This window comes from Idiotropiscis lumnitzeri, chromosome 9 (genome assembly GCF_059441095.1).
Source record: "Idiotropiscis lumnitzeri isolate Australia: NSW breed Sydney's pygmy pipehorse chromosome 9, RoL_Ilum_1.0, whole genome shotgun sequence".
NCBI lineage: Eukaryota > Metazoa > Chordata > Actinopteri > Syngnathiformes > Syngnathidae > Idiotropiscis > Idiotropiscis lumnitzeri.
Window position 1 is genome coordinate 170,411 of NC_142399.1, and position 27,261 is coordinate 197,671.

Genomic DNA, 27,261 nt, shown 5'->3' on the forward strand with positions numbered 1-27,261 from the left:
ACGTGAGAATTGCTGCAGTTGTTTCACGTTGCTGCGACTTACCCCCTGTCGCTTCATTTTGGTAAGTGACCGGAAGTAGCATTCACTCTTCGAGTGCTCGCTGCGCCGATGGACGAGAAGAAAAGAAGCATGGATGAAAGCAAAAGATGAAAAACAATTCATCTTGACTGTGGTAAGACGCAACAGCTAACTTATTACCTCGCTTGGTAACCAACGCGGTTACGAAGTAACTCTATAAATGGCTAACTCGTCGTGGTTTGACTTCAATGGTGGACGACACTTAAACTCGGTCTAAATTTAAACGTGCTCGAAAAACGTTTTTTGGGGGGGTGGACGGGGGGGTTTGTTAAAAGTTTTTGTTCCCACCGCGCTCGGCTTGTTACCTTGGAGCCCATCTAACAACCTCAACAACGCGCTTACGCCCACACGCACGCGCGTAGAAATCGAATCATCCCTATCTCCAAATAATGCTAGGATTCAGAACTCGTCCACTTCTGAGTGCACCTAGTGCCGCTTTCAAGCGACTCTTGATCCGACTGAACATTTTGTGCAGGAAACATTTCTGCAGCAGTCTCTCGGTGCTAAAATGGTCAGCCAATATCGCATAGTTGCTCAAATTTACGCGAAAAAAATAACGAAAATCCATCTTTTGGCTGTGAGATCTCTCTCGCTCTCTCTCTCTCTCTCGCTCTCCCAGGCAGACGCACTATGCTTTATTTTACGCATGCTTAGAACAACATTGTCGTGCGCGCACAACTGTAGATGAATGCTATTTAACATGGCTTTGCAAGTAGTATTAACAAATGGGAATCATCTTTATTCGCCAAGTATGCAAAGTACACAGGGAAAGAAAATCTTTCCGTAATGTTGAGGTACAATTTTGCAGTCATGCCACCCCAATGACGGCTGCATGTGCAACAATTTGGACAAGAGCAATACAATACAATACGATACAATACAACTTTATTTCTAGAGCGCATTTCACGACCGCTGGAGCTGTAACAAAGCGCTTTCCATCTGGTGTCATGTAAATTAGAACAGAAATTAAAACACCAAAACAATGGATTCCAAAAAATCAGCAGAACAGCGATAGTCTCATCTTGAGTAGAAAGCTAAAGAATAAAAATGTCTTCAAATGAGTTTTGAAAGTGAACAGAGAGGGGGCGGGACCTGCCTAACATTTAATGGGAGCTCATTCCATAGGGAAGGACGGCAATGGTCCCCCCCTGAGGCTCCGCCTCCAGCAATATGTGGTTCACAGACCTGAGGCAGTGGACAGGTGGAGGAGCTCGGAGTGGTACGCTGGGCCGTGGCCATTTTAAGATATAAAGACCAACAGAAGTATCTTAAAGCGAACTCTAAAGTGCACTGGGAGCCAGTGAAGGGAGGCCAAGGCCGCCTTTCAGCCATATTGGATGTGGCCACAGATTCTTCTCGGTGTGACTTCCGACGGCTACGAAGCTGCTGTGGTGTTTTTGAGTGTCATAAGAAGAACTGCAACCTCTCCAAGAATCGAATCGGGGAAAAAAAAAAAGCCTTGTCCAAGCACAAAAGACTTCACATCGCTGGCGTCGGGCTGAAACCTCCAATGTCAAAAATGTGGGCAATTTCATATTTTTGCACAGATCAAAATGTTGCTCACTGCTCAGTCCACACCATGGGTGCGCTATTGTTGTGTTATTTTTTTTTGTTTGTTTGTTTTTTTTATCATTTCGGGGCGAGATTGTCAGTCGTTCGCAGGTGTTACAGAACGGTCTCATGTTGTGTAATTTGCTCTCATGCATACCAGCGAGATGCGGCGGCATGGAGGAGGCGGACCAAAGTGTCTACCTGGCCCAGCTGAAGGCGGAGTTCGATAGCTGCGACACGACGTCCTCGGGCTTTCTGGGCCCGCAGGAAGTGACGGCGCTGTGCAGGAAGTTGCGTCTGGAGGCTCAGCTGCCACTCATACTGGACTCGCTGCTGGGAGGAGGAGTTTCTGGTTTGGTTGGTCACATTCATCAGAAAATGAGCAAAAATGTTGATCATTTTGTTCCAAAGTCAAAGCAGATGCTTGCAGATGTCTTTTTGTGGGTGTGTGTGGAAATAAATCTCAAAAGATAATCAGTCTCCTTTTGAGGTGTACGAGAGAAAGGCAGGCTGGAATGAGGACGATTTGCGAACGCTCCAAATGCACGTCGATGAATTGTTGCTCCTGATGACGGGACGGATGGACACGTGACGTGTGTCTTTGACCCTCAGGTGGACTTTGAGGCGTTCAAAGACAACTTGGTGGACGTTTTGTCTCACTCGCTGGACCTGACGTCAGATGACGACAGCAGCTACCTGCAGCCAGGTGAAGAGTGCTTATGCTAATCACGTGACGGTCGCGTTGACCTTCCGCTTGTGTGCGTGTATGTGTGTGTTTGTGCAGTTGTCGTTGACGAAGTGAAACCAAAGTTCGTGAAGGGCGAAAAACGTTACGGCCGCCGCTCGCATCCCGACGTGACGCCGTCTCAACCGTCGCACGATTCGCCGCCGGCGGGGCTCGGCAGGCCTGAAGTACGCCGAGCCGCCTCTCTGGACAGTGTGGAGGTGAGGCGTTGTCATGGCGACACACACACACACGGCAGGTTGTGTGTGTTTGCGCCGCACTTGAACGTGCGGCGGTGCCTTGAGATGTGACTTGAGTTTGTGCCGTCAGCATTCTCATATCTCAAAGCGTCTTTCCTCATTGAATTAAAACTTGTTTTTGGAGGCACGTGGCGGTCCCCAACCTGAAGGCGGGGGCACAGTTCCTCAACCCTGAGGGCCTTTTTTTTTTCTTTTCACATCAACTGTTTCTAAGCAAGCCACATTTACTCCCAAACTCTCCTTGTAAAACATAGTTTGAAAGCAAACAACGACACGCAAAGGATGGAAGGGAAGCGACTTTTGGTTCAGGAAGCGGGACAGCGACGAAGGCCAGCGCTGGCCAGCCACGCCTCCTTTTTGCTTGGCTCCAAATGAAACCTTGCAGCTTTTCCACATGTCGCATTCCTCAAGTTCCAGAGCTCATGTTTGTCTTTCCGCGCCGATTGGCCCGAAAAGTCTTTGTAGGGCGGGTCCAGCGTTCTGCCCCTCCGCATTCCCGCCGGAGTGGTAACGAAACTCAAAAACTGCCGCCACGCCGTCCAAATAGCACGTTTGCCGAAGTCGCGCTTGAATTTGTCAACTGGGTTTACGTGTTTGCTGCTGCGAAAAGTTCCAAATGCAAATTCTTTATCAAGTTTGCTAAAAAGGAGCAAAACATTTTTGAAACTCATCAAACCTGCAAACAATTCCAAATTGTGTCACCAGCTCGCATTGCACACCTTTGACTTTTGTGTTTTGGGGTTTGCCGTGGCATCCTTTCTTTCTTCCGCAGCGGCTAACAGCTCTCCCTCCCAGTGCTCCTTATTGCTTTTTATTAGTGTTTGCTTGCTCTTATTGGCACCAACTGAGGCACAGCATCGATATACCCGCCAGGACATCGTGGACATTGGATATCGATGCGAAATAACCATCACAGAGGACTTTTGCTATGATCGCAAAATTCCGGACGAACTGGCGAGGCCGCCCGGCTCACCGTGGCTTGTCATCGGGACCGGGAGGCGGCGCAGGCGACGCAGAGAGAGGAAGCAGAAGCGGGGCTGCAGGTCCGGTGTCTCGCTACGGCTGCGACGGCGGCCCCACAGGCAACCACTGCCGAGTCTCTACCTCACCAACGCCAGATCCGTGGTCCACAAAATCGACGATCTGGGATTACTAATCCTGGGAAACCGCTATGTGCGAGACAGCAGTGTGATCGTCGTCACGGAATCCTGGCTGCACGCCGACGTCCCCGACGCTAGCATCCAGCTGACCGGGCGCTCGCTACATCGCGCGGATCGGACGAGGGCCACCGGTAAGAGAAGGGGCGGGGGGCTCTGTGTTTACGTGCATGAGAACTGGTGCGGCGACAGCACGATCGTCGAGAAGCACTCTTCCCCCGACATCGAGTTCATGTCCGTTAAATGCCGGCCTTATTTTCTCCCGAGGGAGCTAACGGTCGTGATTGTCACAGCTGTTTACATCCCCCCCGACGCTAGCACTAGCACGGCGCTCTCGCTGCTCGCGTGCGTCATCAATGAACATCAGCGGGCTCACCCTGATGGCGTTCACGTAGTAGCGGGAGACTTTAATAAGGCCAATTTAAAGACTGTACTCCCAGAGTTTCACCAGCATGTCAAGTGCTCGACGAGGGGAGACAACACTCTCGACCATGTGTACTCGAACATCAAGCACGCATACAGGGCCCTCCCACTCGCCCCCCTCGGCCAGTCAGACCACCTGTCCTTGCAGCTCGCACCTGCGTACACCCCTCTCAGGCGCAGATTCAGGCCCACCACAAAGACTGTGAAAACCTGGCGTGACGGCGCCATGAGTGAATTACAGGACTGCTTTCAAGACACAAACTGGGACCTCTTTGATCATCAGGACCTTGATGTCTACACGCATTGTGTACTGGACTACATCAAGTTCTGCATGGAAACTGTGTCCCAACATAAGACTATACGGACCTTCCCAAATGCGAAGCCCTGGATGTCCAGCAGGGTTCGCTCTCTCCTCAAGGCCCGTGACGCTGCCTTCAGGTCGGGCGACAAAGCCCAGTACAGGGTGGCTCGTGCTGACCTGAGCAAAGGCATCAAGCTAGCCAAGGCAATCTACAAGGGGAGGCTGGAGGCCCACCTTGCCAGTAACAGGCCACGGGAGGTGTGGCAGGGTCTACGGAGCATCACCAACTTCCGTGGCAGCAGCACGACCTCTGTAGACCCGAGTGCATCGCTGGCAGAGGAGCTTAACTGCTTCTTCGCTCGCTTTGACTCGCCCCAACCGTCACACCCCCGCACTTCAAGCTCCAACTCCCCCCCACTCATCGTAGAGGAACACGATGTGAGGCGCGCGCTCCTGGCGGTTAACCCCAGGAAAGCTACTGGACCCGACGGAATACCGGGCAAGGTCCTCAGAGCATGTGCCCACCAACTGTCACATGTTTTCTGCAGGATCTTCAACCGCTCCCTGGCTCAAGCAGTCATCCCCTCCTGCTTGAAAACTTCCACCATTATTCCTGTCCCCAAAAAGTCACCAGCCATCCACCTGAATGACTACCGTCCTGTTGCTCTCACACCAGTCATCATGAAGTGCTTCGAGAGGCTGGTTCTCCAGCACATCAGGGACTGCCTTCCTCCCACTCTGGACCCCTACCAGTTTGCATACCGGGCTAACAGATCCACTGAGGACGCCATCGACACTGCTCTGCATGTTGTGCTGGGCCACCTGGAACGACAGCAGAGCTATGCAAGGATGCTCTTTGTGGACTACAGCTCGGCATTCAACACGATCATCCCAGACATCCTCGTCGCCAAACTGGACATTTTCGGCCTCCCTGCCCTCACACGCATCTGGATTAAGGACTTTCTGACCAACAGACCCCAGACTGTGTTGCTCGGCCCCTACACGTCCTCCACACGCATGCTGAGCACCGGTTCCCCTCAAGGATGCGTGCTGAGCCCTCTCCTGTACGCCCTCTACATCTACGACTGCAGCCCGGCCCACGGCAACAACACCATCGTCAAGTTTGCCGACGACACGACAGTGGTCGGTCTGATCTCGGAAGGTGACGAGACAGCCTACAGAGAGGAGGTAAAGAGACTGACGGCTTGGTGCGAGGACAACAGACTGCAACTTAACACTGCTAAAACAAAGGAGATTGTCGTCGACTTCAGGAGGAACAAGACGGTGCCGCCCCCCCTCTGCATCGAAGGCGTGCGTGTGGAGAGGGTCCACACGTTCAAGTTCCTGGGAGTACAGATCTCCGATGACCTTTCTTGGACTCACAACACCACAGCAGTGGTAAAGAAGGTCCACCAGCGTCTGCACTTCCTGAAAGTCCTCAGGAAATTCAACCTGGACAGGAAGCTGCTGCTGGCCTTCTACCACTCGTCCATCGAGAGCCTGCCGACGTACCGCGTCTCCACCTGGTACGGCGGCTGCACTGAGGCGGACAGAGTGAGGCTCCAGAGGACGGTCAAAACAGCGCAAAGGATTATTGGCTGCCCTCTCCCCTCACTGTCGGACATCGACACCGCCCGGTGCCTCAGAAGGGCTCTCAACATCGTCAAAGACGATACCCACCCAAACTCACACCTGTTCGACCTGATGCCCTCTGGCAGGCGCTACAGATGCATCAAATCGAGGACCAATAGACTGAGAAACAGTTTCTTTCCGAGAGCCATCTCCATACTGAACTCTCACACACACACGAGACCACCCTAACCTTGCAGAACAGCATCGTGATGTGTTTTTATATACCCTATTCAGTATTATTTTCCATTGCACTCTCTTATTCATCTAATTTATATATTTGTCTGTATTATTGTTGTATTGCACTGGAGAGGGGAGCCCTCTAATCTCGTTGCACTCTTGAGTACAATGACAATAAAGGGATTTCTAATTCTAATTCTAATTCCTTCGACCTAATTATCGGCAGTCCGATGCATCCAAATCAGGCCATTATCAAAACGCCGTTCGCGCCCGTCTCTTTTTTTTGAGGTCATCAGGAATTTTGGCATAGTGATATCGTGAGCATTTGTGTTAGCTTTGAAGCTAACGCTGCCGTGGCGCCAGTGTGTCACACACGTGTCTACACACAAACACGTGACACACTTTCTTCTCCTTTTGGTGGGTTTGCTCCTTTAAGGTTGTCATGCGTGTGATTGTCGTCAAGACAACAACAAAGCATTTTCACATCCAACCAACAACTTTCAGTCTAAAGTTGAACTCATCATTGTGGCAGAAAGCTGCTTTTTCTTTTATGTCAAAGTCACGAACACTCACACACACACACACACACACACACACAATGTGAACACACAACGTCAACGTGTCCTCATAAGGACACAAAGCGGACCTTCCGCACGGCTGCTTCTTCTCCCAAATCGTTCCAGTGAGCAGGTGAGCTCGCAAGTGGCACCATGAACACGTGACCAACGCATGACGGTCAACGACGAACACGTGATTGATCAACATGTTCCGTATTGTCTCCAGAGTCTCAAGTCTGATGAGGAGGCAGGATGTCCCAAGCACGGCGCCTCGGCAGACTTTCAGCCCCAAGGTATTTGGGATTTTCTTCATTTTTCACTCTGTGCAAAAAGTTTTGGCACTGTGACGGGCTGCGAAACACTTGGTGTGAAAAGCGTCACGTCCCAAAAGTGCCATAGAGGGTCACCGGTGGACACTTCGACCTCTGAAAAGTTCACCAGGACCACCCGACCGGGATTGTGCATTTGACGGACGGAACGTGGACGTGCAGGATTTTTGTCGATGTAGAAGCGGAATGTTGTACGACCATGAAATCCAAAATGTTGGGCCCATCGTTGGGATATTTTCAAAGGTTGACGTTGGGCAAACGTTTTGTTGCAGTTTGGTGACATTGAGCAAAGCGGAGCTTTTTTCGCTTTGTCGTGACGCATTTAGCCGACGTTAGGATCCACAAACGTCGCGCGCGCGTGGTCGTCTCAAAGCCTTTTCACCATCTTCTTCTGCAGCTTGCGAGCGGGAGGAAGACGAGTCGGCGTGCGATCGCCTGATTGGTCCCGAGTCGGGCGTTCAGGTCAGGTTACGCCCACTGACAGAATTGCCTCCCGTTCCTGTTTAATGCTATGATGACCTTTGACCCTCCAGGTGCATGACAAGTTGAAGCAGGTCACACTGGCGCACTTCCAGAATCTTCTCTGTGGCGCCGCCCCCGTCTGCTGCTCTACGCCGCACAGGGTCAGACGCACACACACGCATGCGCACGTACACGTCAAAGGCTTGATTGACAGCTTTTTGTTTTTGAAATGTAAGGTGTAGCGAAACTTTGACTTCGTGCTTGTAGATGTTTCCAGCCCATCTTCAGATCAAAGTGAGAGCTCAATTCTGGACTGTGACAGGAGAGGGCGCCATATCGCCACTCAGTTTGCCAAAACATCCCCACGCAATGCAGAGCGACGCCATTGGAAGCTTTCAATTCGAGCGGCTTCAAGTCAAAAGCAACTAAGCAACGTCGTTGAAATGAAATTCATTTTGGGAGAAACGGGACGGCAAAGGTGTCATCCAATCAGACGCCAGGGCCACAGCTGTCAGTCAGCCGTCTGATCGGGTGGGCGGGGCTCAGCAGGTGCACGGGTGGCTGCTGGAACAAACTTTTGTGCCACAGCGGGATGCAATTTTTTTTACATGCTGGCCAGTCAGGACCAGAACCTCGTCCGCTCCGGTCCGGTCCGGTCATCTGACATGACAGCAGGCAGGCGGACGGACTTGTTTTTACTCGTTGGTCACGTGCAGACGAGTGTGAGGTGAAACGTTTGTGGTATTTTGTAACCACCGTGTTCCGCATGCAGACTGCGCCGGCGTCGACGGAGCACGGCGGCAAGCCAGAGGTTCGGTCGCCGTCTCCGCTGACGGCCACGCCGGGTGCCAAAGTCCTCAGCCGGTTGGACGACGGCTCGGGGTGCGCCAGCCTGGAAAGTGTGGTCGCTCTCTGGAGCGACGAAGGCGTCTGCAACGCTCGCGACATCCTGCAGGTCGGTCTGGACGTGACGCAACGCCGCCTTGACGTACGATTCCGCCGCTTACGACTTGCTCGGCATACGAGCCGTCGTTCATCCGGGCAATTGCTCATTTTGAGCCTTCAAGTTTACTCATCAGAAAACAAAGACGAGCCTAAAACAAGCAAACGATGTTGCCTAGAAGAACAGCCCGCTAGCTTAATGCTAACACCAGTGGAACATGCCAACTTTAGCATCAATCGTCATGATGATTTGAACACGTACAGTAGAACAACACACGTGGACAGGAAAAAAAAATACTTAAACTTCTTTTTTCTCCTCTGCGACAAATGACTCGTATTGGTGAGCGTTAGCATTAGCGCGAGTCGTCTTTTCATCTTGACTTGTCTGCATGACAGCATTATGCTACCTCCTAGTGGCCAAGGCGAGCACACCAGGAGCAATATGCAATTATGACGCTCAAACTGTTGAATTCTTGAATGATGTTGTTCCTAGTAGTTTAGTCACGTGAGAAAGGAAGCATAATCTCAAACCTAATTCCTCGACAAGAATTCATTAATCCAGATCAGCCTCAAATTGACGGAGGTGCTTTAACTCGGCCGTCTCAAATATGCAAGTCTCCATTTTCCTTGGAGGAGTCATGACGTTTTTTTTTTTTTCTGCAGGCGCTGGACTTTCCTGCGGATGAGCGCGTGAGTTTGTGCGAGCTGACGCTGGCTCTGGACAACGAACTCCTGGGCAGCGGCAACGGAATCCACCAGGTGGCGCTGCTCTGCTACAAGAATGAAATCCTGCACGTGCGGTCAGTTGCTCTTTGCCTGGCGGTCGTCCCGCCGCGGTGGTGACAGCGGCGCCGTCCGTGTGCTTTCAGGGCGCGCTCCGAGCAGGCGTGCGGCGAGCGTGACAAGGCCAAAGCCGACCTGGACCGGTCTGAGCGCAGGAACCTGCAGCTGCTGCGCGAGGCGGAAGAGCGGCTCGCCAGCTTGGAGGCGCTCAATGGCAACAGGATCAGGTGAAGAAAAATCATTCCCATTTCATCTCATAAACTGGCTGTTAGACTGTCGTGAACTTGCTTCAAGCCTGGGCTGGCGCAATTGTTCTTCATCTCACTGGGTGGGCAGCGATTTCCACACTGCAGCAACGACACAAATGACGACGCAGAGCTAGTTGTCCTCTGGGACCTTTTTTTTTTTTTGTCCCCCGCTTTCTCTGCATGTCCTGCACACTCATGGCTGACAACGTGGCCTTCCAAAATGGCTACGTCAGCGTATTACGCGAAGGCAAGATGCGTTTTCGGGAGTAGCCTTAGCTAGCTTGCTAACTGCACGTCACACGAAGGTTAAGGGATGACACGCGCACATGCACACTTCACAATTTGTATCATTTATTTCATTACTTTTTAAGTGGCCCCCGGGCCGCAGTTTGGAGAACTCTCTTCCAGGCACGAGCTTCGCGCCGTTTTGTGATCGGTCGCACGTGCTTCACGCTTCTCCGTGATTGGCAGAGAGCTGGAGCGGGACTTTCGAGAGCGTCTGGCGGCACAGCGCGGCCAAGCGGAGCAGGAGAGCGACAGCGCCGCGCAGCGGCTGGAACAGGAAAGTCGAGATCTGCGACGACAACTCGGCGCGCTCGTGGCGCGGGAGGGGGAGCTGCGGGAGGAGCTCGGTGCTGCCACGCAGGTGACCCCGCCCACCTCACCTTACGTCCACTTTGGGGGCTTTGTGCTTCAAAACAAATGCAGCGAGCAAGTATGCGCGCTGTTTTTTTTTCCAAAATAATTTTCTTTGTATCGCGAGCTTAAATTTGATTTTACGCGAGCCGCACATGCACGGCCATGCAAGTGAGGAACAAAATGAAGGCAGGGCGTCTGATGCCTTGCCATGCGTCGTTTTTAGTGACCGGGACACCCAAACACAAAATGAGAACGCACGTGAAGATGCTGACACGGAACCAAATGCGTGTGAACAGCCGACCCGGCGAACTGGCGCGTGAGGCCACGCCCCTAAAAGGCACAAAACACACCAATGCACGACTGCACGCGCGTTTGAGACATTTGTCTCAATTACTCTTGATAAAACCTTTTTCTATTTTTCACACACTCTTCTAAGTTTCTTGATTTTTATTTTTTTTCCCATCTCTTCCAAAACGAAAGAAAAAAAGGTTGTTGGTTTGTCGGCTGCGACGGCATTTTTTACTTCATTTCCAAGCGCAAAATTCATTTGCCGTCCAAGTCAATTTGAACTCGATTTCCAAATTCAAGTGATTATTCATATGGTTGCGTTTTTTTTTCCTTCTGCTCAGGAGAAGGCTCGCCTGGAGGAGGAACTTGCGGATGCAAAGCGCAGGCTGAGCGAGGCGGAAAACGGCGCCCAACGTCTGCACGCCGACTTGAAGCAGCTGCTGCAACACAAGGTGACGCAAGCCAACCCAAAAAGAAAGTATTAGTCCGTGTGGGGCAACACGGGCGGGCGCCACGTTTTCTTTGGCAACACACAGAGTAAGTGTTGGTGCGTGATGCTCGACTTGCTGCGTTGAGTGTGCACAGCAGCACTGGCAAGCGTTGCCGCTGTCACTACTTCGACCTTTCTGTCATCAAGCCTGTTCATAACGTATGTGTCCAAACTTTTGGTGTCTCAATTTGTCTTGTGGCAACTTCTCTCTTGACAAGCTGACATTCAGCAGCTAAACTTTCTCTTTGACTCAAACGTTGTGCTCCTCTCCAATCCAAAGTGACAAAACGCCGCCACCTACTGGCATGTGCTTGCCAATACGGTTCAGAATGTCGAGGCTAGATCTCTTTTTGATTGTATTTTTTTTTTCTAAATAAATGAAATGCAACACAGAAACTTGATTTTCACAGACAAGCTAGCTGTTTGTGTCAAAAATGCATCCATTTGTCCGTGGCAATCAGCACTTGCATCGCAGCCGACCGATGGAAACGTCCCGACCGTCAGCGAGCGCCCGTGTCAAATGAGGGCTGGCAAAGACTTTTTGTAGAAACGCGTCTTTGAGCGTGACGTGGACGTGTTGGCGATTGTAATGCGAGCCGCGGCGGCGCGATCGACTCAAACGAGGTAGCCGGGAAGCAAATGAGACGCACTCGCGGTGTCAGGTGACCTCTCATCAAAGATGAAGGAGGTCCTTTCATCTGCTCGCATTCTGTTTGGCAGTTTGGCAGCTTGGACGCCGTCGACGCGGCGCTCAATCCCGAAGAGGAGCTCGCCCGACTCCTGGCAGACTGCGAGCGCCGGTGCAGAGTAAGAACAGCGCACGTTTACTTCTTGTGATGTCCTCCATGCTGACGTGAGCGGCCTTTCATGATGCGTTCAGGAGCTTCGGGACAAAAACGACGAGCTGAGCTCCGAGTTGGAGTTGCTAAGGAGTCACAAGAAGAGCCGCCGGAAGTCAGCACGCGTCTCCGCCGCCGCGTTCAGCTGGTCTGAAGTGCCTTCGACCAGCGATTCCGACTTGGGTGAGCTCTCCTCCTGTCTGCCGCGCTTCTCGACTTCTGTGCAAGGACGCTGTCCTGACAGCAGGTGGCGCCATCTGGCGTGTGCCCATGCCAGAAAGTTGAGCTTTTTGCCCCAACGTGTCCTTTTGGAAGTCAAAGTGGCACGACGTGATCGGATATGAGAGGCGCAAGACATTAGAAAGAAATTAAACGGAGTCAAAAAATACTGTCAATATTTTGTCCCTCAAAACTTTTTGAAACTTGAAGTTATGAATGAACCCCTTCACTGCCATTGAAACCAAATAGTACATGAATATTCCCTGGACTGGCAGTGTCGACAAATGACATATTATCAAGTGATTGAAGTATTTCACAGCAAAGAGAAACCTTTTCTGGATTTTGATTTGTAATTGGCCAGCTAATGTTTTTTTGTTTGTTTGTTTTTTATGAAACAACTCGCCACAAATGAAGCGCTACTCTTTGACTTGTTCAAAGGAGTTTTTTTTTTTTTTTTTTGAATGGCACACCACAACTTGGCTCGCCCCCCCCTACAAAATAAAAAACTTGGATAGGAACAAACCACAATTTGACTTTGAGACTGCATTCCAGTTCCTGCTCTGCCAGTCGGACCGGGATACGCGCGCACACACGCATGCACACAGACGTTGGTCTGTCAGTGAGTGTGCGTCCTGCTTGCAGAACGTCTCGTTGTCGATCAACTTTTTGTCCTTTTCAGACGACCGTGACATGAAGCGTCGCTCGTCTTCTCGCCGTCATGCCGAAATCCATCTGGATGACACAAGTCAGTTCTTTGCATTTTCTTTACTTTGTGCAAAAAAAAATAATTGTGTCGCAAGCAGCTCGCATGACAGCTCGCTTGACTTTTTGACAGCAGCGGCCGTCAGCATTGAGACGGAATTTGCGGTGGAGAAGCTGAGGAGCAAACACAAGCAGGAGGTGCAGCAGCTCAACGTCCAGATGGAGACGCAGGTAGACCAACGCGCTCGGGTCACGCTCGAGCTTCGTGTTCGCCGCTCCGTCCTCGTCCTCGTTCTCGTTCTCAGGTCAACTTCTACGAGCGCAGCCTGGACAGGATGAGACAGAGCATGGAAGTGGAACGCAAAGACATTGCTCAGGCCTTCAAGGTGACCTGTCTCCTGATTGTTCCTTGACACGTCCTGTCGTGCGACGTCACCACGTGATGATGCACAGGTCACGTGACGCGACCTCTGACCCTCCAGCTGGAGATTAGCGAGCTGGAGGACCAGAAGGCGGAGGCGGAGCGTCAGGCCAAGATTTTCAAGGAGGCGCTGGACAAACTTCACAATCAGCTCCAACACAGCGGGTGGTCTTCGGAGCAGGAGCGCAGGTGAGCAAGACCGCCGCCGCCGTTGCCGCATTCTTGTTGGGACGTGACGTCAGCAAGCGAGTGGCTTGCGTTCCCAGGATGCAGCGGGAGCGAGCCGAAGCGGAGCAGAACTTTGCCCGAGAGATTGGAAACCTCGTCCAGAGACTGAGCGCAGACAAGGAGCAGCTGGAGGCGGAGCTTAAGCTCAAGATGGACCAGGAAGTCATGATGGTCAGGTGAGTGCCGACATTTTTGCGCACGTTTCCTGTCAACCAGTCAAGTTTGTTTTCTTTGTTTGCCGTTTGTTGTTGTTTTTTGTTTTTTTTTATATATATATTTTGGATTCACATCACATTGCGGCGTTGCAAGCAGGGAGGAGGCGGCGCTGGAGCTCTCGCAGATGAAGCTGCATCATGCCGAAGGTCAGCGCCGCCTACTGCACCAGCTGCACCTGCAGCGGAGGAGGCGGCTGGAGCAGGAGCAACAAAAGACCCGGATGGAGGAGAGAAGGCTGCAAGAGAGGGAACATCTCCAGCAGGAAAAAAGGAGGCTGGAGGAGCAGAAGGAGAAAATCGAGCAGGAGGAGAAAAGGAGGCTAGAAGAGAAGGAACATCTCCGGCAGGAAAAGTCGAAGATGGAGCAAGAGCTGAAGAAGATGGAGGACAGGAGTCAGGAAGAAAAGAGGAGGCTGGAGGAGGAGGTGTGTCTCCTGAGAGAGCAGAAGGAGGCGCAGTGCTGCAAGCAGCGTTTTCATCCAGAGAAGACGCTCCAACATGCTGAGCAGGAGGAGAATGTCTCCTGGCCGCAGCCTCCGCACCAACTTCTGATTGAGGAGGCATGCAAGATGTCGGCGGGGGGGGCGGACGGTCCCCATGTGGAGCTCCTGCGGGAGGCTCTCCTGCGGGAGGCTCTGCAGCGGGAGCGCGCCTCAGTCACGCGGCTGAAGGAGGAGCTGCTCCGTTTGAGCCTGGAGAAGCGCGGCTACAGGACGATGACGGAGCAGATTTCCGCTCAGATTGTGGAGATGGAGGAGGAGATGGATGCTTTGCAGGAGGACGTCAAAAACTTTGAGCGAGACAAGCAGATGATGAAGAAACAACTCTTGGAGATGGAAAACCTGGTCCAGGTACTCCAGCACATGCCTCCTCCAAGGTTTGTGGAGCATGATGCCGCTCCCGCCGATTGTAGCCTCCTTGATCATGTGCTCACGCCAGCGCTGTCCCACAATGCACCTCAGCTCGCCTCTAACGCAGAAGCAGCATCATCGTCATCGTCATCGTCACTAACCCAATCACCAGTATGGATGTCTTCCTATTACGCGCATCCATTCACAAAGTGCGTGTGCGTGTGCGCAGGACCCGTCTGGAGGAGACACATTCTGAAAACGCCGTCCTGCAGGAGCGTCTTTGCATCCTGCAGCAGGAAGTCAACAAACTGGACGACGAGGTCGCCAACAAGAGGTCAATGACCTTTGCAGAAAGCGTTCGCCGCGTGGGCTCTTTAGCTTGCGTCGGTCTCCGCTAACGGCGTTGTTGACTTGTTCGGTCAAGGAGGAGGTTGGAGGAGCTGGAGCAGCAACGTGGAAGCGGCAGAAAGGAAGTGGAGCGGCTCCACCAGGAGGTGAGAACAGGTCTCAGTGACCCGTGATGACGCCCGCGTGACCTCTGACATGTGCGCGCATGTCAGACGGCAGCGTTCCGACAGGAAGTGGTCAGCCTGAGCGGCAGAAACGCAGAGCTGAGCGCCGCCAACGCCGAGCTGAGCGCGCGGCTGCGAGAAGGGCGGGAAGGACACGAGTCCCAGGTGAGGCGAGCGCGCCTCGGACGTCCCGCATGCAGGCCGGCATGCGCTCCAAAATAAAATTGCCCGCTTCCTGTGCTGTCTTCAGGTGCGGCAACTGCAGGAGGAGGCGGAGCTTCAGCGGGAGCAGAGGCTGTGGCTGGAGGAGGAGCTTAGTGGCCGCAAGCGCAAGGTTGGGCCACTTAGACGAGCCAATCGTGCTCGCCGTGGGCTTGGCTCGCTTGTGACAACGGTTGAGCCGACTCGGGTCTTAGGCTTTTGCGTTGACTCTAAATTTACAATAAATTTGAGAGAGGCGCGCCGTTTTGCGATCATCTCATCCAAAAAAAGGCGGCACGTTGCTTTTTGCCGTTCCCAGCTGATGTTTGGTTTTGAAAACAAGCAAACAAAGTTGCCTTAAAAATGGCCGACATCACGAAAAGATACCTGCGCACATTTCAAAGCACTTGCAAGTAAATATTCTTGCTCCTCAGTGAAAAAACAACGCGGGTATGGAAGAAGTCCTGTTACTTTGTTGCACATGAAAGTTTGTGGTCAGTCATGAAACTTGAAAATTGAAAACGTAAGAAAGCATCTAGACTCTAGAGGAAGGGCTTAGACAAAAAGAGTGCTTTGCCGCCATCTTGGGCCATTCATAAGCAATTGCAACTCTTGGGTGGGCCGGCGAGGTTGTCATCCAACGTTCTTCTGCACCTCAGCTGAGCGAGATGGAGGCGGAGCTCAGCACGGCGGTGGCCGAGAAGCAGACGATGGAGGCGGAGCTCCGGAGAGAAGCCGCGCTTGCCAATGAACGGGTAAGGGTCACGTGACACGGTAAAAAGTCGCACGACTTATTGAGCGCTTCCACGTTGCAGGCGGAACACCTGCAGCGGGACGCATCGTCGTTACGCCGAGACGTCGACGAGCTCGGCCACGCCCACGAAATGTCGGACCTGTGCAGGAAGCTGCGAGATTGCCACAGGAAGGTGAGGACGCACGCTGCGCCGTGATTGGCTGTTGATCGGGAAGTCCGCACCAACCACAGACTTGTGATAATCAATTGGCCCCCGTGCGGCTAAAGGCAGAGGGCGGCCATCTTATGTCGCTGCTGCCCTTTTTTTAGAAAAAAAAAAACCCCATTTTGATCCCTGACAACTGTTAGTAAAGTGTGTTTTTGCCTGCATGGAATAAGCACGTCTCAAAGAAGCAGCTTCATCATTCGGAGTATTATTTCAGTCTGGTGAATTGTGACGGACGGACTTTAGTCTCCACATGCTGGAGGTTATCCCGGCCGCCAACAATTTCACATTGTGAAAATAAAATCCAAAATGAAAAGCTTCGCCTTGGCCGCTGTCAAAGAGGGACTTAAAAGGCTTGGGGTTAGACGTCGCTAACCGGGAATCGAGTGGAACCGGGGGCCACCATTGTCCAAATTGAAACGATGGCCGACCACAAAGTAAACGGACTAAAATGACCGCAAAGTCATGCCAGTCTTTCCACATCTGGATGGAACGACCAGGAAGTTCACGTTCGGAAATGAAAGCAAGCGCGAGATTTTCGTGCGGAGAAATAATAATCGTGTCATTCCTATCTTCAACTATTAGTAAATACAAACATGAGTGTATATTGATTAAGTGTATATTGGCAGCAGCCATGAAATGTATTCAAATGAATTTTGTGCACGATTATGGAGCCCTTCACGGAAGAGTAACTTGAAGATTGCATTCTGATAGACGTGTGCATGTAGCGCTTCTCTCAGACGTCTTTTTCACACGCGGCGGAGAAACGAATATGAAGTTAGGCAGGCGTAGCGATTGGCAACGTAAGATGGCCGCCCTCGTCGTCACTTCTCTCGGCCTTGTGAGTCGGCGGCTTTGACGCGTTTGTCTGCTTTGGTGGCAGGCGGAAGAGGCGGAGTCTATGAATAGGAATTTGACGAAGGACGAGGAGAAAGACGAGCACAACCAGCGGCTACTCGAGCAGGTTAGCGTGCGTGTTTTTGTGTGTGCGTACGTGCGCCGCACACACGGCCGCGCACTTAATGCACGTGTGTGTTCAGGTGCAGCAACTTGTCCAGGATCAGCAGAAGCTGAGCGTACAAGTGGCGCACACGCACGTTGCCTGGACACAGGCTGAGGGGCAGGTTGCGCAATCGCCTTCATCGCCATCGTTTTCTTGATACTCGTCACCACGGTAACCCCTCCTTCTCATGCAGGCTGACGCGGCACTCTGTCGGGTGCAGCGGGAAGGGGTAGGGCTCAGGGAGAGGGCAGACCAGCTGCTGGCTCAGCTGCAGGAAGAGCAGAGGCGGAGTCGGCGGCTGGAGGAGGAGCTACAGCTTTGTGCTAGTCAGAGCTCCGCCCACATCAGCCTCAAGGAGGTGAGCGGCTTACCCAAATACTAACTAGCCAGTCGGTAGCGGAGCTGCATGCTAGCTAACCAACAGGGGAGCAAGTTAGCTCAATGCTAAAAGGAAAGTCGCTTAGCCGCATGCTAACTAGCAGGTGAGCAACTTAGCCATGTGCCAATTAGTAGGTTAATGCCTCAACATTTTAGTGATCTGTGGCAGCATAGTGCATAAACTCGCTTGCGTTGCGTTCAGGAGCAGCACAAGAAGGCGCTGGCGGCCGTGCAGCACAAGACGCAGGAGCTGGAAGTCAAGTTGGAGGCGTCTCGTGCTGTCCTGCGCGAGAAGGTGCAGCAGCTCCAACAGCAGGTCAGTCACTCGTCTTTCCGCAGCAACGTGACAAGTGACCGCTATCCTTGCGCAATTTAAAAAAATAATTCCAGAACTTATGCGCTAATTGGTGGATATCTCTGGCTGAAAATTGGCGCAGAAGGGCAGGGATGATTTATTCTCCATAATAAATGTATAATATTTCTAAAAGTCTGCAAAGTGCAGCTTGCATACGATGGATCCATTTGTGAAGGGGAAAAATGCGTGGTGATGTTGCGTCCTCAACGGCCCCGAGACGTGAAGGCGCCTGACTTAACGGCGGCGGGCCGTCCTCTCGCACACAGATGGCGAAAAACGTCAAGTCGAGTGTCATGTTGAAGGAGCTCTACGTGGAGAACTCGCACTTGCTGAAAACGCTGCAACTGACTGAGCAGCGCCACAAAAACGCCCAGAAGAACAAAACGGTGCTAGAAGAGAAGGTCGCCGCCCACAACCGTCTCCTCTGCGACATTGTGCCGGCCGCGCTCCAAACGTAAACGCCTTTGGTGTAACTTCAACTTCGCGACTCATGTACAATCGGGATCTTTTTGCTTCCAAAGTTGCATGCAAAAGTTGCTTTTCATCTTACGTTGCAATAAATTGTTTTTTTTTGTGCGCCAGCATCAGGTGACTTTGCCACACCACGCACGACATTTTCATTCTCGGGTCTCAGTTTGAGTTCTCTCAGGATTCCACTTTTTCTCATAAAATATCGAGTCCACATGTTGCCGTTGCAACGTCACAATGTTCGGCTCATTCAAATCACCCGAAAAACTTTTTTCTGTATTCCAAATACACGTTATGCAAATTGCACGCTTTAATTGGCACCGATTCCAAGCATTTCAAATACAAAATGTCCCACATATGTGATAATGTGACATCATCGTGAGGCGGAAGACGAATTCCCATGAAGTGGAGATGAATTTGCTCGTTTAATTTGACACTTGGCGGTCGCTCACGTGGAAAAAAAAAAAAAAGTTGCCTCCACATCGGTAACTGTTGGCAAACAACAGCCACAATGTCGTCCAGACGTGAAATTGTGAAATCAGGAGACGACATGCTCCAGGACGCCTTGACGAATCAGGTGCTCACATTTCCAGCGTGGCAGGAAGTGCTGTGGACACACGTGTCCGCGTCATATCATGTGACTTGCACTTCCTGTTGCTGCCTTGACAGAAAAAATAAATAAATAAAAATCAACTAACCTGACTGTTTTTCTTGAGGAGGACGAGCGTCCCGTCGTCGATCTCCAGCTCGCCGTGATCCTTCACGCACCTCACCTGACCACGCAGACAAACGTCAGCTGTGCTTGTGCAAGAGCTTTCAGGTCAGTGTGCGTGCGGGCGGGCGTGTTGACCTGGATGTAAAGACTCTTGGGCGGTTTCATGTCCTGCGTGACGTCCAGTCCGCCGCCTCCGCCGAGCGAGCGCATGAAGGACGCCAGAGATTTCTTGTAGCGCATGAACCACTGCAGCTGCGCACACGAAAGCCACGGATCAGCATAGTTGGCGCCGGCGCAAAACCAACGCGCGGCGTGCTGGCTCACCTCCTCGGCACTCATGTGAAAACGCACGTTGGCGGGAAGCACGCTGCCGTACTCCCAGCGAAGCGCTCGGATCCGCAACAGCCGGTCGTACCTGAGGACGGACGCTCTTGAGTCAGCGGGAGGGAAGGACGCTCGCTCGCTCCATTCGGCACTTTTTGTTGCACATTTAGCAATTTTTCAGACGACGCGAGCAACACGGTTGACGACTTTGAAAAAGGGCCTCAAATGCTCCCTTTTACAAGTTTAGCCTCCAAACTCTCCGTTAAAATTTTGCACGACTCGACTTCTTAGGCTGCTTCCAATTTGTCAATTTGAAATTATTTTTCAAACTAATCTCTCAGAAACTGACACCTTTTTCCTGGCTTTGATGATTCAATTGCTGGTTGCCTTCTTTTGGGGCAGGAGATGGAAATTGGAGAATTTTAACAATTGAGATGCTGAAATTCCGAACAATCCTGAAAGCCTTAGATGATAAAACCAAATGGAAAATAGTAGTCCAGCGTTTAGAAATGAAAGTTGAAAACTTTGGCACCAACTTGGAGCCAAGAAACTATTGCAACGTGTTGTTCAGGTTTTTCGTTTAAACCTAAGTAGTGCTTTGGCGCCATCTAGAGGCGATCCAAAACGCTGACCGAGATGCACATGAATCAAGTCAAGCCGACGGCAGATTACAGGTAGGCACCGACGCAGCGTTGGTTCCTCAGCAGGCAGCAGTGACGCAAGCGGATGGAGGGAAGCAAGTCGGCTCTCTGCTCGCTTTTGGTCTCGTTTCTGCAACGCAAACACAAGCTCGTCCGTCACGCAAGTTGCACAAGTTGGCCGTGCCGACAATGGAGACGCACACGTCAGCCTGGTTGTGTTCGTAAAGCGCCTCCATCTCCTGCAGCACCTGCCGCACGCCGTCCTCCTGTGCACACACAGGACAACGGGACCGAGTCACGTGCACTCGCCATTCTGCAGTCCTGTGCCAAAAGTGACTCAGAAGAAATGTCAAAAAGGTACACTGAAAAGAAAAAAAACATCGGAATGGACTTCATTTGAACACCTGCTGCAAATGCGCTCAATTGACGTAAAGTGGAGATGAAGGTTGGGGGGGAAGGTGCCCCCCCCCCACACACACACACACACAAAAAGGACCTAAATTGACCACAAGAAGAATGCGCAAGTCTTCTAAGAGTCCAAATGAAGTCCATGTTTTTACATATCGGCGCTGTCCTGTGGAAAACAGATTTCTAATTGTACATTGTTTTGTCTGTGACGCAGAAATCCCATTTACGTAAAAAATAAAATCTAGAAAAAAATGGACAGAAGTGTTTTTCGCAGGACAGCGACGATATGGCAAAAGGAGGATCGTTACAATCCAAATTTGGAACGGTTTAAAAAGAAAAAACGAAAACCTACTACCAATCAGACCAGCCGGATAAACAAACGACCTATCCAATCTCAATTGACAACGTGTTTATTTACGCTAACGACTCCCGCGGCGTAATTCTGCGTGCTGACGTCACATGATGACGCCCAAAGGTGAGACGTGATGATGACCTAATGTTGATTCGGTAGTGATCGGTGTGATGAACACACTTTGACTTTTGGACGTACAAAAGTGTCGCAAAGAAAGGAAAGAAAAGGGAGCGACTGCCAAGTTTTGTCTCACGTTGAAGGCGGGAAGTTGTCCATCGTTGATCCGCTGGAGCTCTCGAATCAGCTCGACGGCTTTTTCGCAGAACATCGTGACGAGCTCAAGTACACAACACAACGAAATCTACGAAAAAGAAGACAGAAAAAAAATAAGGAAACAAAAAAAGAACGAGAGCGTCGCGGGAACAGCTAACGCTTAATGCCGACCTGCCGGTGGCGCCAAAAAAACGGACTTCCGCAGTTGTAGTAACGTGACGCGCCGGTGGCCGACGAGGGACAAACTTAATCATTTCGCATCTTGGTCCTTCTCATCCGGACGCAAACGGCATCCGGGATGCTGAGCAACGTTTTTTTCGCGTAGTCTTCACGGAGGTAAGATTGGGCGCGTCCAACACGCTCAACGAATGTAACACGGCACATTTGAACGATATGCCTCGAGATAACTGACGACTGCTCTATCACAGCAGCTTTTGCTTCTTTTGCCTTCTGCCTTAAAAGGGTTAGCTCGCCCCCATGCTAACGAGAAGCGTGTCGAGTGTCTTATCATTGCACTTGCACTGTTGCCTTTACAAATGCCAACAAAGTCAACTTGAGCGCCGACATTGTGTCATCAAGACTTCAACGTCGGTGCTTGAATAAGACTCGTGTCACATTTCGCTGCGTTCTTGCATACGCGTGAGTGGATGGGATGCTTGTTGCAACTGGACCGTGTGCAGAAATCGGACGGCGGCATTTGGACGTCCACGTCGATGTTGATGTTAGCTCCTCAGAGAATCGTTAAATGCCGCATCTTGAACGCTTTCAGGAATCTCACAAAACGGCACGTCTCCGCTTCATTAATTATTTCGAGTGGACGAGGTGGCTCTGAAGGACTTTTGCTTATGCTGCATTCGCGTAAGGTGGGAAATCGGATTTCTACTTCCTTCTCAGAACTAGGACATCCGTGTTGCGAACTCGCGCTCACCATCACACCGAGGGAGAATTTGAAGCGCCCATGATGCATGTTTTTGAGGAAAACGTAGTACTCTGAGAAAAGCCACGCAATCACGGGGAGAACAAGTGAACTTCACAAGAGAAGGCGGAATCGAACACTGCACCTCTATACTGTGAAGCGCACGTGCTCACCGCCCCTCCATTAATTTGGTTAATCCAAATAATTTAACGTTATTTGTTCTGACTGAGTGAAGACGTGCCGTTCTTTCTTATCGCCCCGCCTGGAGTCATTTTGCTAAAAGGAATGAAATGCTTTGAAGATAACATTTTTTATTTATAACAATTAAGGAAACATGATGGAGGTTTTTTTAAGTTTAAATTGTGATGTAATTACCCAAACAGCCGTCTTTGAATTTTTACATGCGCTCTGAACTCTTTGAGGTTGGAACTGCGACAATTTGAGTAGGAGGTATCCGACTTCTCAGCTTCCGCGAATGCAGCATTCCATGCGCGTTTTGTTCCCACCTTCCTGAGACCGTGAATGCATCGCTGCGGTCGCGACTAGCCGTCGCTCATCCGCTCGCTGTGCTCCTCTGCGCCCGGACTCGCCGCCCGTCCGCCGTCCGCCCACGACGCTCCCGCAGCCGCCCGGCGCGCGCCCAACAACCGCCTCCACCCCTCCCCTCCCCGTCTGATGCGCACTTTGCAGACATGCGGAAGCGGAAAACGTCGACGACCGTGGAGCAAGAGGAGCGAGACGACGCGCCCGAGGACACTTCGCGGCCCGCGGCGGATTCGGCGCTCGACATGAAGACCTTCGCTGGCTCGCGCAGGTTCCTTTAACAATTTGCAATTTGCTTATTTTCTTGCCACTGATTTCGTCACCAAATTGAGCAACAAGATGGTTATGTAAAGGTCATGGAAGAAGAAGTCCTAATAAGAGCGTGGTCGTGCGTGTTGAACCGTCCCAAGGGCAAGCGTCTGCATCTGGATGAGCTCCAAACTTGTGCTGGTCACACTGGTTTGCTTTTTGGCTCAGCTGGTCGGACCAGTTCCTCTCGGCCTCTTCATCACATTGGCCACCTTTCAGCCACGCGCGAACACGGAGCGCTTTGAGTGCGTTGTCACAACACTGACAAGATTCTCTTGTGCTGTGTTCAAGTGGACACTGTCCAACTTTTGACCAGCCATCATGATACAGTAAAGTAGTTGGCCTGAGTGTTCGTCCAAAAAACGAGTCTGAGGTTTTATTCCTAGAAATGATATTTCACATTATTGCAAGTCGGCCAAACAATCGGAAAAAGAAAACAAATCTCTTGACCAAATAGTTGACTTTGAGCTGCAACAACGGATGAGTGAACAACTCACGAGAGGCGCCAGTGAGCATTTTGCTGCGTTTTAATCTCTTCTAGTCTGCAAAACTCAGCCGCTAATTGGATTGTAGTGCACAGGTGTCGCGGATGATGTCACTGATCAGCTGTCGAGTGCATTTCACAGGACGGCGAGTCTCGAGATCCGAGTCGAATTTGTCCCGTGACCACGTTCGCAACTTAAAGCACTAAAATGATTCCTGCTTGTGTGAGTTTCAGCCTCCTCAAAACCAGTTTGTAAAGTAATTTTCAAGAAGAAAAAAAAAATCACGCCATGATGTTAAGCTTCATAACGACAGAATTCAACAGAATAAAAAAAACACTTTGCCTGCTTTGAACACTCGGGTGGGCAGCATGAAACAGTCACGCAGACAAAAGAAAAAGAAGCGCAGATTGCACTGCTGTGAATATTGATTAATTTTGACAGAGGATAAAGAATACATGCCTTTGAGCACTGTTGTTGGTCTACTTGTGTTGCGTCATCCGTCGCTAGAGCAACATGTCATTTACTTTTGCGTCTTAATAGTGCTAACGTTTAGCATGTCGGTGGTGTTTTGCATTAGATGTTAGCATGAAGCTAGCAGGCCATTCCTCGGCCAATATTGTTTTTTTTTTTTCAAGTCAACTTGAAGCGGGGGTGGCCCGAAACAGCTTGCAGGCCCTTTTGGAGGAACTGCTGACTCGTTGCCAAGTCGCAAGTGAAAGCGGCCGACCTTTGACCCGCGCTTTGCGTGTACCCTTGCAGGGGCGGCGCCATGTCCAAGGTGAGGCGCGCAGCCAAGTGGCTGCTGCTGCTGTACGTGTGCGTGCCCTTCGTCGTCAAGCTGTGTCCGTCTATTCAGGCCAAACTCGTCTTCCTCAACTTTGGTAAGTCGACCGCCAGGCTTTGTGGTCGCCGCGCCGAGTCACGACCTGCCCTGTCGCTGTCGCCCCCTCAGTGAGGATCCCCTTCTTCCTTGACCTCGAACGACCTTCGGACGTCGGCCTCGACCACACGCTCAACTTTTACCTGCAGCCGCAACAAGCGTTTCGCATCGGCGTGTGGTAAGAAGGCGCGTACACGTCACGTGGGCAGAAGTATGAGAATGGCGTGTGCGTGCGGATGTTTACTGTTTCAGCCTGTGGGTGTGTGTGTGTGTGTGTGCACGGGGGTGTGTCTACGTGTGTGTGAGCGCGTGTGCGCGCGTGTGTGTACCAGGCACACGGTTCCTGCAGATATGTGGAGTGAAGCTGAAGACAAAAGTCGAGAATGGTTTGAATCAACACTAAGCTCCACCCACCCAGCTATCCTCTATCTCCATGGCAACACGGGGACCAGGTCACTAACACACACACACGCACCCGCGCACACGCACACACACACACACCCCCACCTGTCTGGGCACTATCGGAACGCCTCATGTCATTTGTGTGTGTGTGTTTGGTGTGTGTGCGCGTGCGTGTGTGCGTGTGCGTGTTGGTGTGTAGAGGCGGCGACCACCGAGTGGAGCTGTACAAGGTAAGTCGTCCGTCGGTCGCATGTCTTTTGATCTCTTGACGATGAGGCAGCGGCGGCGGCTGTCTTTCAGGTCCTCAGCTCGTCCGGCTACCACGTGGTCGCCTTCGATTACAGGGGTGAGAAAAGCCGCGAGTGTCCCGGCGCCGCGCCACTCGGGCCCTCACGCTCGCCGTTGGTGTTTTGCGTTGCAGGTTGGGGCGACTCGGACGGGTCGCCGTCGGAGCGCGGCATGACGGCGGACGCGCTCTTCGTGTATGGCTGGCTGAAGGCGAGACGGGCTCAAAGTCAAGTGTACATTTGGGGTCACTCGCTGGGCACAGGGTAAAGCGGCGCGCTCCAACAATGCCACGCCCCCCCAGCTGGAGCCACACCCCCTCCTCACTTGTCATCGCTTTTGTGTTTCAGCGTCGCTACCAACCTGGTCAGGCGATTGTGCGACGAAGGTAACGGTGTATGTGAGGCGCTGTGGCCGAGCTGGATCGGGAGACACGAGCCAAAAGCGCTTCAATAGTTCCAAATTGGAGCAATTTGAGCCGTTCAAAGTTTGCAACTTGGAACAGGCGTCTGTCAGTGCTCCAAAGTATGCCGCTGTGTCAAGATTACTGATGCTGGCCCGACTGGGCATCAACAAATGTCATCACTGAAATGCGATGACATCATGTTGCAGCTTGAAAAGCAAACAAACCAAAAAAAACTAAATTCATTTAAATTGATCAATCATCATTTGATGTTTTTACTGTGCTGGGCGCATTTTTTTGGGAGCAAAGCTCACAATTGTATTTTATTTCCAATTTTTGTCTCATTCACTGCCAGCCTAGGTCAAAAGAAAGTTTTTGGCTTCTATGAGCGGGTTAAAAGTATCAGATTGCAACGTTGAAGATATCGTTGGAAGGCTGAGAGGATTGTGGTCTTGATGATGGCCAAAAATTGTCTCAATGGAATGTTTCCTGTTGCTCGGCCAACCATGATGACACGACGTGACGTGACGTCTGGCCATTTTCGTTTGCAGGAAGTCCTCCGGACGCTTTGATCCTGGAGAGTCCTTTCACCAACATCCGCGAGGAGGCCAGAAGTCACCCCTTCGCCACGGTATCGCTACCGTCACGCCACGGCCACATGTTATAAGTCGCGTGGCCGTGGCGTGAGCGTCGTCCTTGTCCTCGTCAGCCGTACAGGTACCTCCCCGGCTTTGACTGGTTCTTCCTGGACGCCATCACCGCCAACGACATCCGCTTCGCCAACGATGACAAGTCAGTTAACTGGCATCTTTTCACACGCTTGAATACTCATGTCATCAATCAAGCAATCAAAATAGTTGTTGATCGATGAGTTACTGTGGCCCTCCACTTCAATAACTTGACGTGAGCAGCATCTAGTGGGCGTGAAAGGAAGTGCAGCTGGTGTGACCAGGCAGGCCTCTTTGTTTTTGTTTGTCCAGCGTGAATCACATCTCTTGCCCAGTGTTGATTCTTCACGCCGAGGATGACCACGTGGTTCCTTTCCACCTGGGCAAGAAGGTAGGCAAGTGCCCGACGTGAGACGCGCCGGTGCCCCGTGTCCGATGTGCCGTGTCCCGTGTGCTCAGTTGTACGAGGCGGCGGCACGCTCCCGCAGCCTGAGCGGCCACAAAGTGCAGTTTGTGGCCTTCCCGTCGTCGCTGGCCTACAAGCACAAGCTCATCTACAGCAGCCCACGACTGCCTCGCATCCTCAGGTGAGCTCGCACGCAAGACGCCCCACAAAACATTTTGTTTCATCTACTACCATAATCGCATCATACTTTTGGTTTGCCTCCGACTCCACGGAAAAAAAGAGTGCAATTTTTTCCACACACTATTTTAACGGAATGAAAATACTTTTTATAATGTTTTTTCTTCAAAAATGTCTGCTTTCCTAAACAATTGGGATATTTGAAAAAAAGGTTGAAATGTGTTACATTTGTGTTGAAGCATGACGTTACATTCTAACATGAAATCTGTCGCCTTAAAATGTGGAATTTGTTTTTTGTAATGACCTTTTTTTGTGCGTGTCATCCAGGGATTTTCTGAATACATCCCATCTCAGCAAAGAATGACCCCGCCCCCTCTCCTCAATCCGCAGTCGAACACTGTTGAAGATTTGGTGTTGGCGTTGTGCAAGCGGCGTCCCATTTTGCTCAAGCAGCTGCTACAGACGTCCACGTTTTATTGTGATGATGATGATGATGTTCTACTTGAACGCTGAATAAAATGTTTCCTGATTGCGGAGTGGACTTCCTCAATTACGTCATTGCGTACCTCCGCACCAACATGGTCTCAAACTTGTAAATACTTGTTACACAACAAATTAAACTTTGAAATTTCAAAATGCCGAATTAAAACTAAGCTTCAGGCGCCGAAAGGAGTGTGATATA

At 51.3% G+C, this 27,261-nt stretch overlaps 3 protein-coding genes across 10 annotated transcripts; 2 read left to right on the forward strand and 1 right to left on the reverse strand.

Annotated features, from left to right (window-relative positions):
* Window positions 1–18,974, forward strand: ninl (ninein-like). 6 transcript variants are annotated; one of them, XM_088304398.1, is made up of 31 exons: window positions 8–172; window positions 1,790–1,986; window positions 2,242–2,335; window positions 2,414–2,574; window positions 7,087–7,153; window positions 7,587–7,651; window positions 7,723–7,812; window positions 8,424–8,606; window positions 9,257–9,393; window positions 9,463–9,603; window positions 10,096–10,270; window positions 10,893–11,003; window positions 11,762–11,848; window positions 11,922–12,063; window positions 12,779–12,844; window positions 12,938–13,032; window positions 13,107–13,187; window positions 13,284–13,411; window positions 13,489–13,626; window positions 13,763–14,542; window positions 14,746–14,850; window positions 14,941–15,010; window positions 15,077–15,193; window positions 15,279–15,362; window positions 15,889–15,984; window positions 16,045–16,155; window positions 17,072–17,152; window positions 17,229–17,312; window positions 17,385–17,549; window positions 17,772–17,885; window positions 18,191–18,973. In XM_088304398.1, exons 2-31 carry the CDS (start codon window positions 1,804–1,806, stop codon window positions 18,380–18,382), a joined length of 4,143 nt encoding a protein of 1,380 aa, XP_088160524.1. In that variant the 5' UTR covers window positions 8–172; window positions 1,790–1,803; the 3' UTR covers window positions 18,383–18,973. The 6 variants fall into 6 exon arrangements, with proteins under 6 accessions (XP_088160526.1, XP_088160525.1, XP_088160524.1 ...); XM_088304396.1 differs by having other exon boundaries at window positions 10–172; window positions 12,935–13,032; XM_088304397.1 differs by lacking the exon at window positions 8–172 and adding an exon at window positions 1,496–1,599 and having other exon boundaries at window positions 12,935–13,032.
* On the reverse strand, window positions 18,679–21,548 carry gins1 (GINS complex subunit 1 (Psf1 homolog)). Of its 3 annotated transcripts, none has more exons than XM_088304404.1 (8): window positions 21,277–21,548; window positions 21,086–21,193; window positions 20,274–20,434; window positions 20,104–20,202; window positions 19,432–19,522; window positions 19,243–19,359; window positions 19,091–19,165; window positions 18,679–18,999 (listed from the first exon to the last, which is right to left on the reverse strand). In XM_088304404.1, exons 2-8 carry the CDS (start codon window positions 21,158–21,160, stop codon window positions 18,931–18,933), a joined length of 687 nt encoding a protein of 228 aa, XP_088160530.1. In that variant the 5' UTR covers window positions 21,161–21,193; window positions 21,277–21,548; the 3' UTR covers window positions 18,679–18,930. The 3 variants fall into 3 exon arrangements, with proteins under 3 accessions (XP_088160530.1, XP_088160531.1, XP_088160532.1); XM_088304405.1 differs by having other exon boundaries at window positions 20,274–20,338; window positions 21,277–21,503; XM_088304406.1 differs by lacking the exons at window positions 21,086–21,193; window positions 21,277–21,548 and adding an exon at window positions 20,477–21,075 and having other exon boundaries at window positions 20,274–20,393.
* On the forward strand, window positions 20,993–27,115 carry abhd12 (abhydrolase domain containing 12, lysophospholipase). The gene is made up of 13 exons (XM_088304403.1): window positions 20,993–22,835; window positions 24,118–24,239; window positions 24,311–24,416; window positions 24,571–24,690; window positions 24,840–24,870; window positions 24,941–24,986; window positions 25,062–25,191; window positions 25,276–25,313; window positions 25,880–25,959; window positions 26,038–26,120; window positions 26,309–26,387; window positions 26,456–26,583; window positions 26,907–27,115. Exons 1-13 carry the CDS (start codon window positions 22,714–22,716, stop codon window positions 26,941–26,943), a joined length of 1,122 nt encoding a protein of 373 aa, XP_088160529.1. The 5' UTR covers window positions 20,993–22,713; the 3' UTR covers window positions 26,944–27,115.
* The last annotated feature ends 146 nt before the right edge of the window (window positions 27,116–27,261 follow it).

Excerpts from the sequence above, each read along its gene's own strand:
- ninl (XM_088304396.1), top strand. The coding sequence starts at position 1,804 with ATGGAGGAGGCGGACCAAAGTGTCTACCTGGCCCAGCTGAAGGCGGAG. Across the intron at positions 7,652-7,722 it reads GTCCCGAGTCGGGCGTTCAG|GTGCATGACAAGTTGAAGCA; the intron begins GTCAGGTTACGC and ends TTGACCCTCCAG. Across the intron at positions 17,153-17,228 it reads ACCAGCGGCTACTCGAGCAG|GTGCAGCAACTTGTCCAGGA; the intron begins GTTAGCGTGCGT and ends GTGTGTGTTCAG.
- gins1 (XM_088304404.1), bottom strand. The coding sequence starts at position 21,160 with ATGTTCTGCGAAAAAGCCGTCGAGCTGATTCGAGAGCTCCAGCGGATC. Across the intron at positions 20,435-21,085 it reads GACAACTTCCCGCCTTCAAC|TGTACCTTTTTGACATTTCT; the intron begins GTGAGACAAAAC and ends TTTTCTTTTCAG. Across the intron at positions 19,166-19,242 it reads CCAAGAGTCTTTACATCCAG|GTGAGGTGCGTGAAGGATCA; the intron begins GTCAACACGCCC and ends CTGCGTGGTCAG.
- abhd12 (XM_088304403.1), top strand. The coding sequence starts at position 22,714 with ATGCGGAAGCGGAAAACGTCGACGACCGTGGAGCAAGAGGAGCGAGAC. Across the intron at positions 24,417-24,570 it reads GCGTTTCGCATCGGCGTGTG|GCACACGGTTCCTGCAGATA; the intron begins GTAAGAAGGCGC and ends TGTGTGTACCAG. Across the intron at positions 25,314-25,879 it reads CAGGCGATTGTGCGACGAAG|GAAGTCCTCCGGACGCTTTG; the intron begins GTAACGGTGTAT and ends TTTCGTTTGCAG.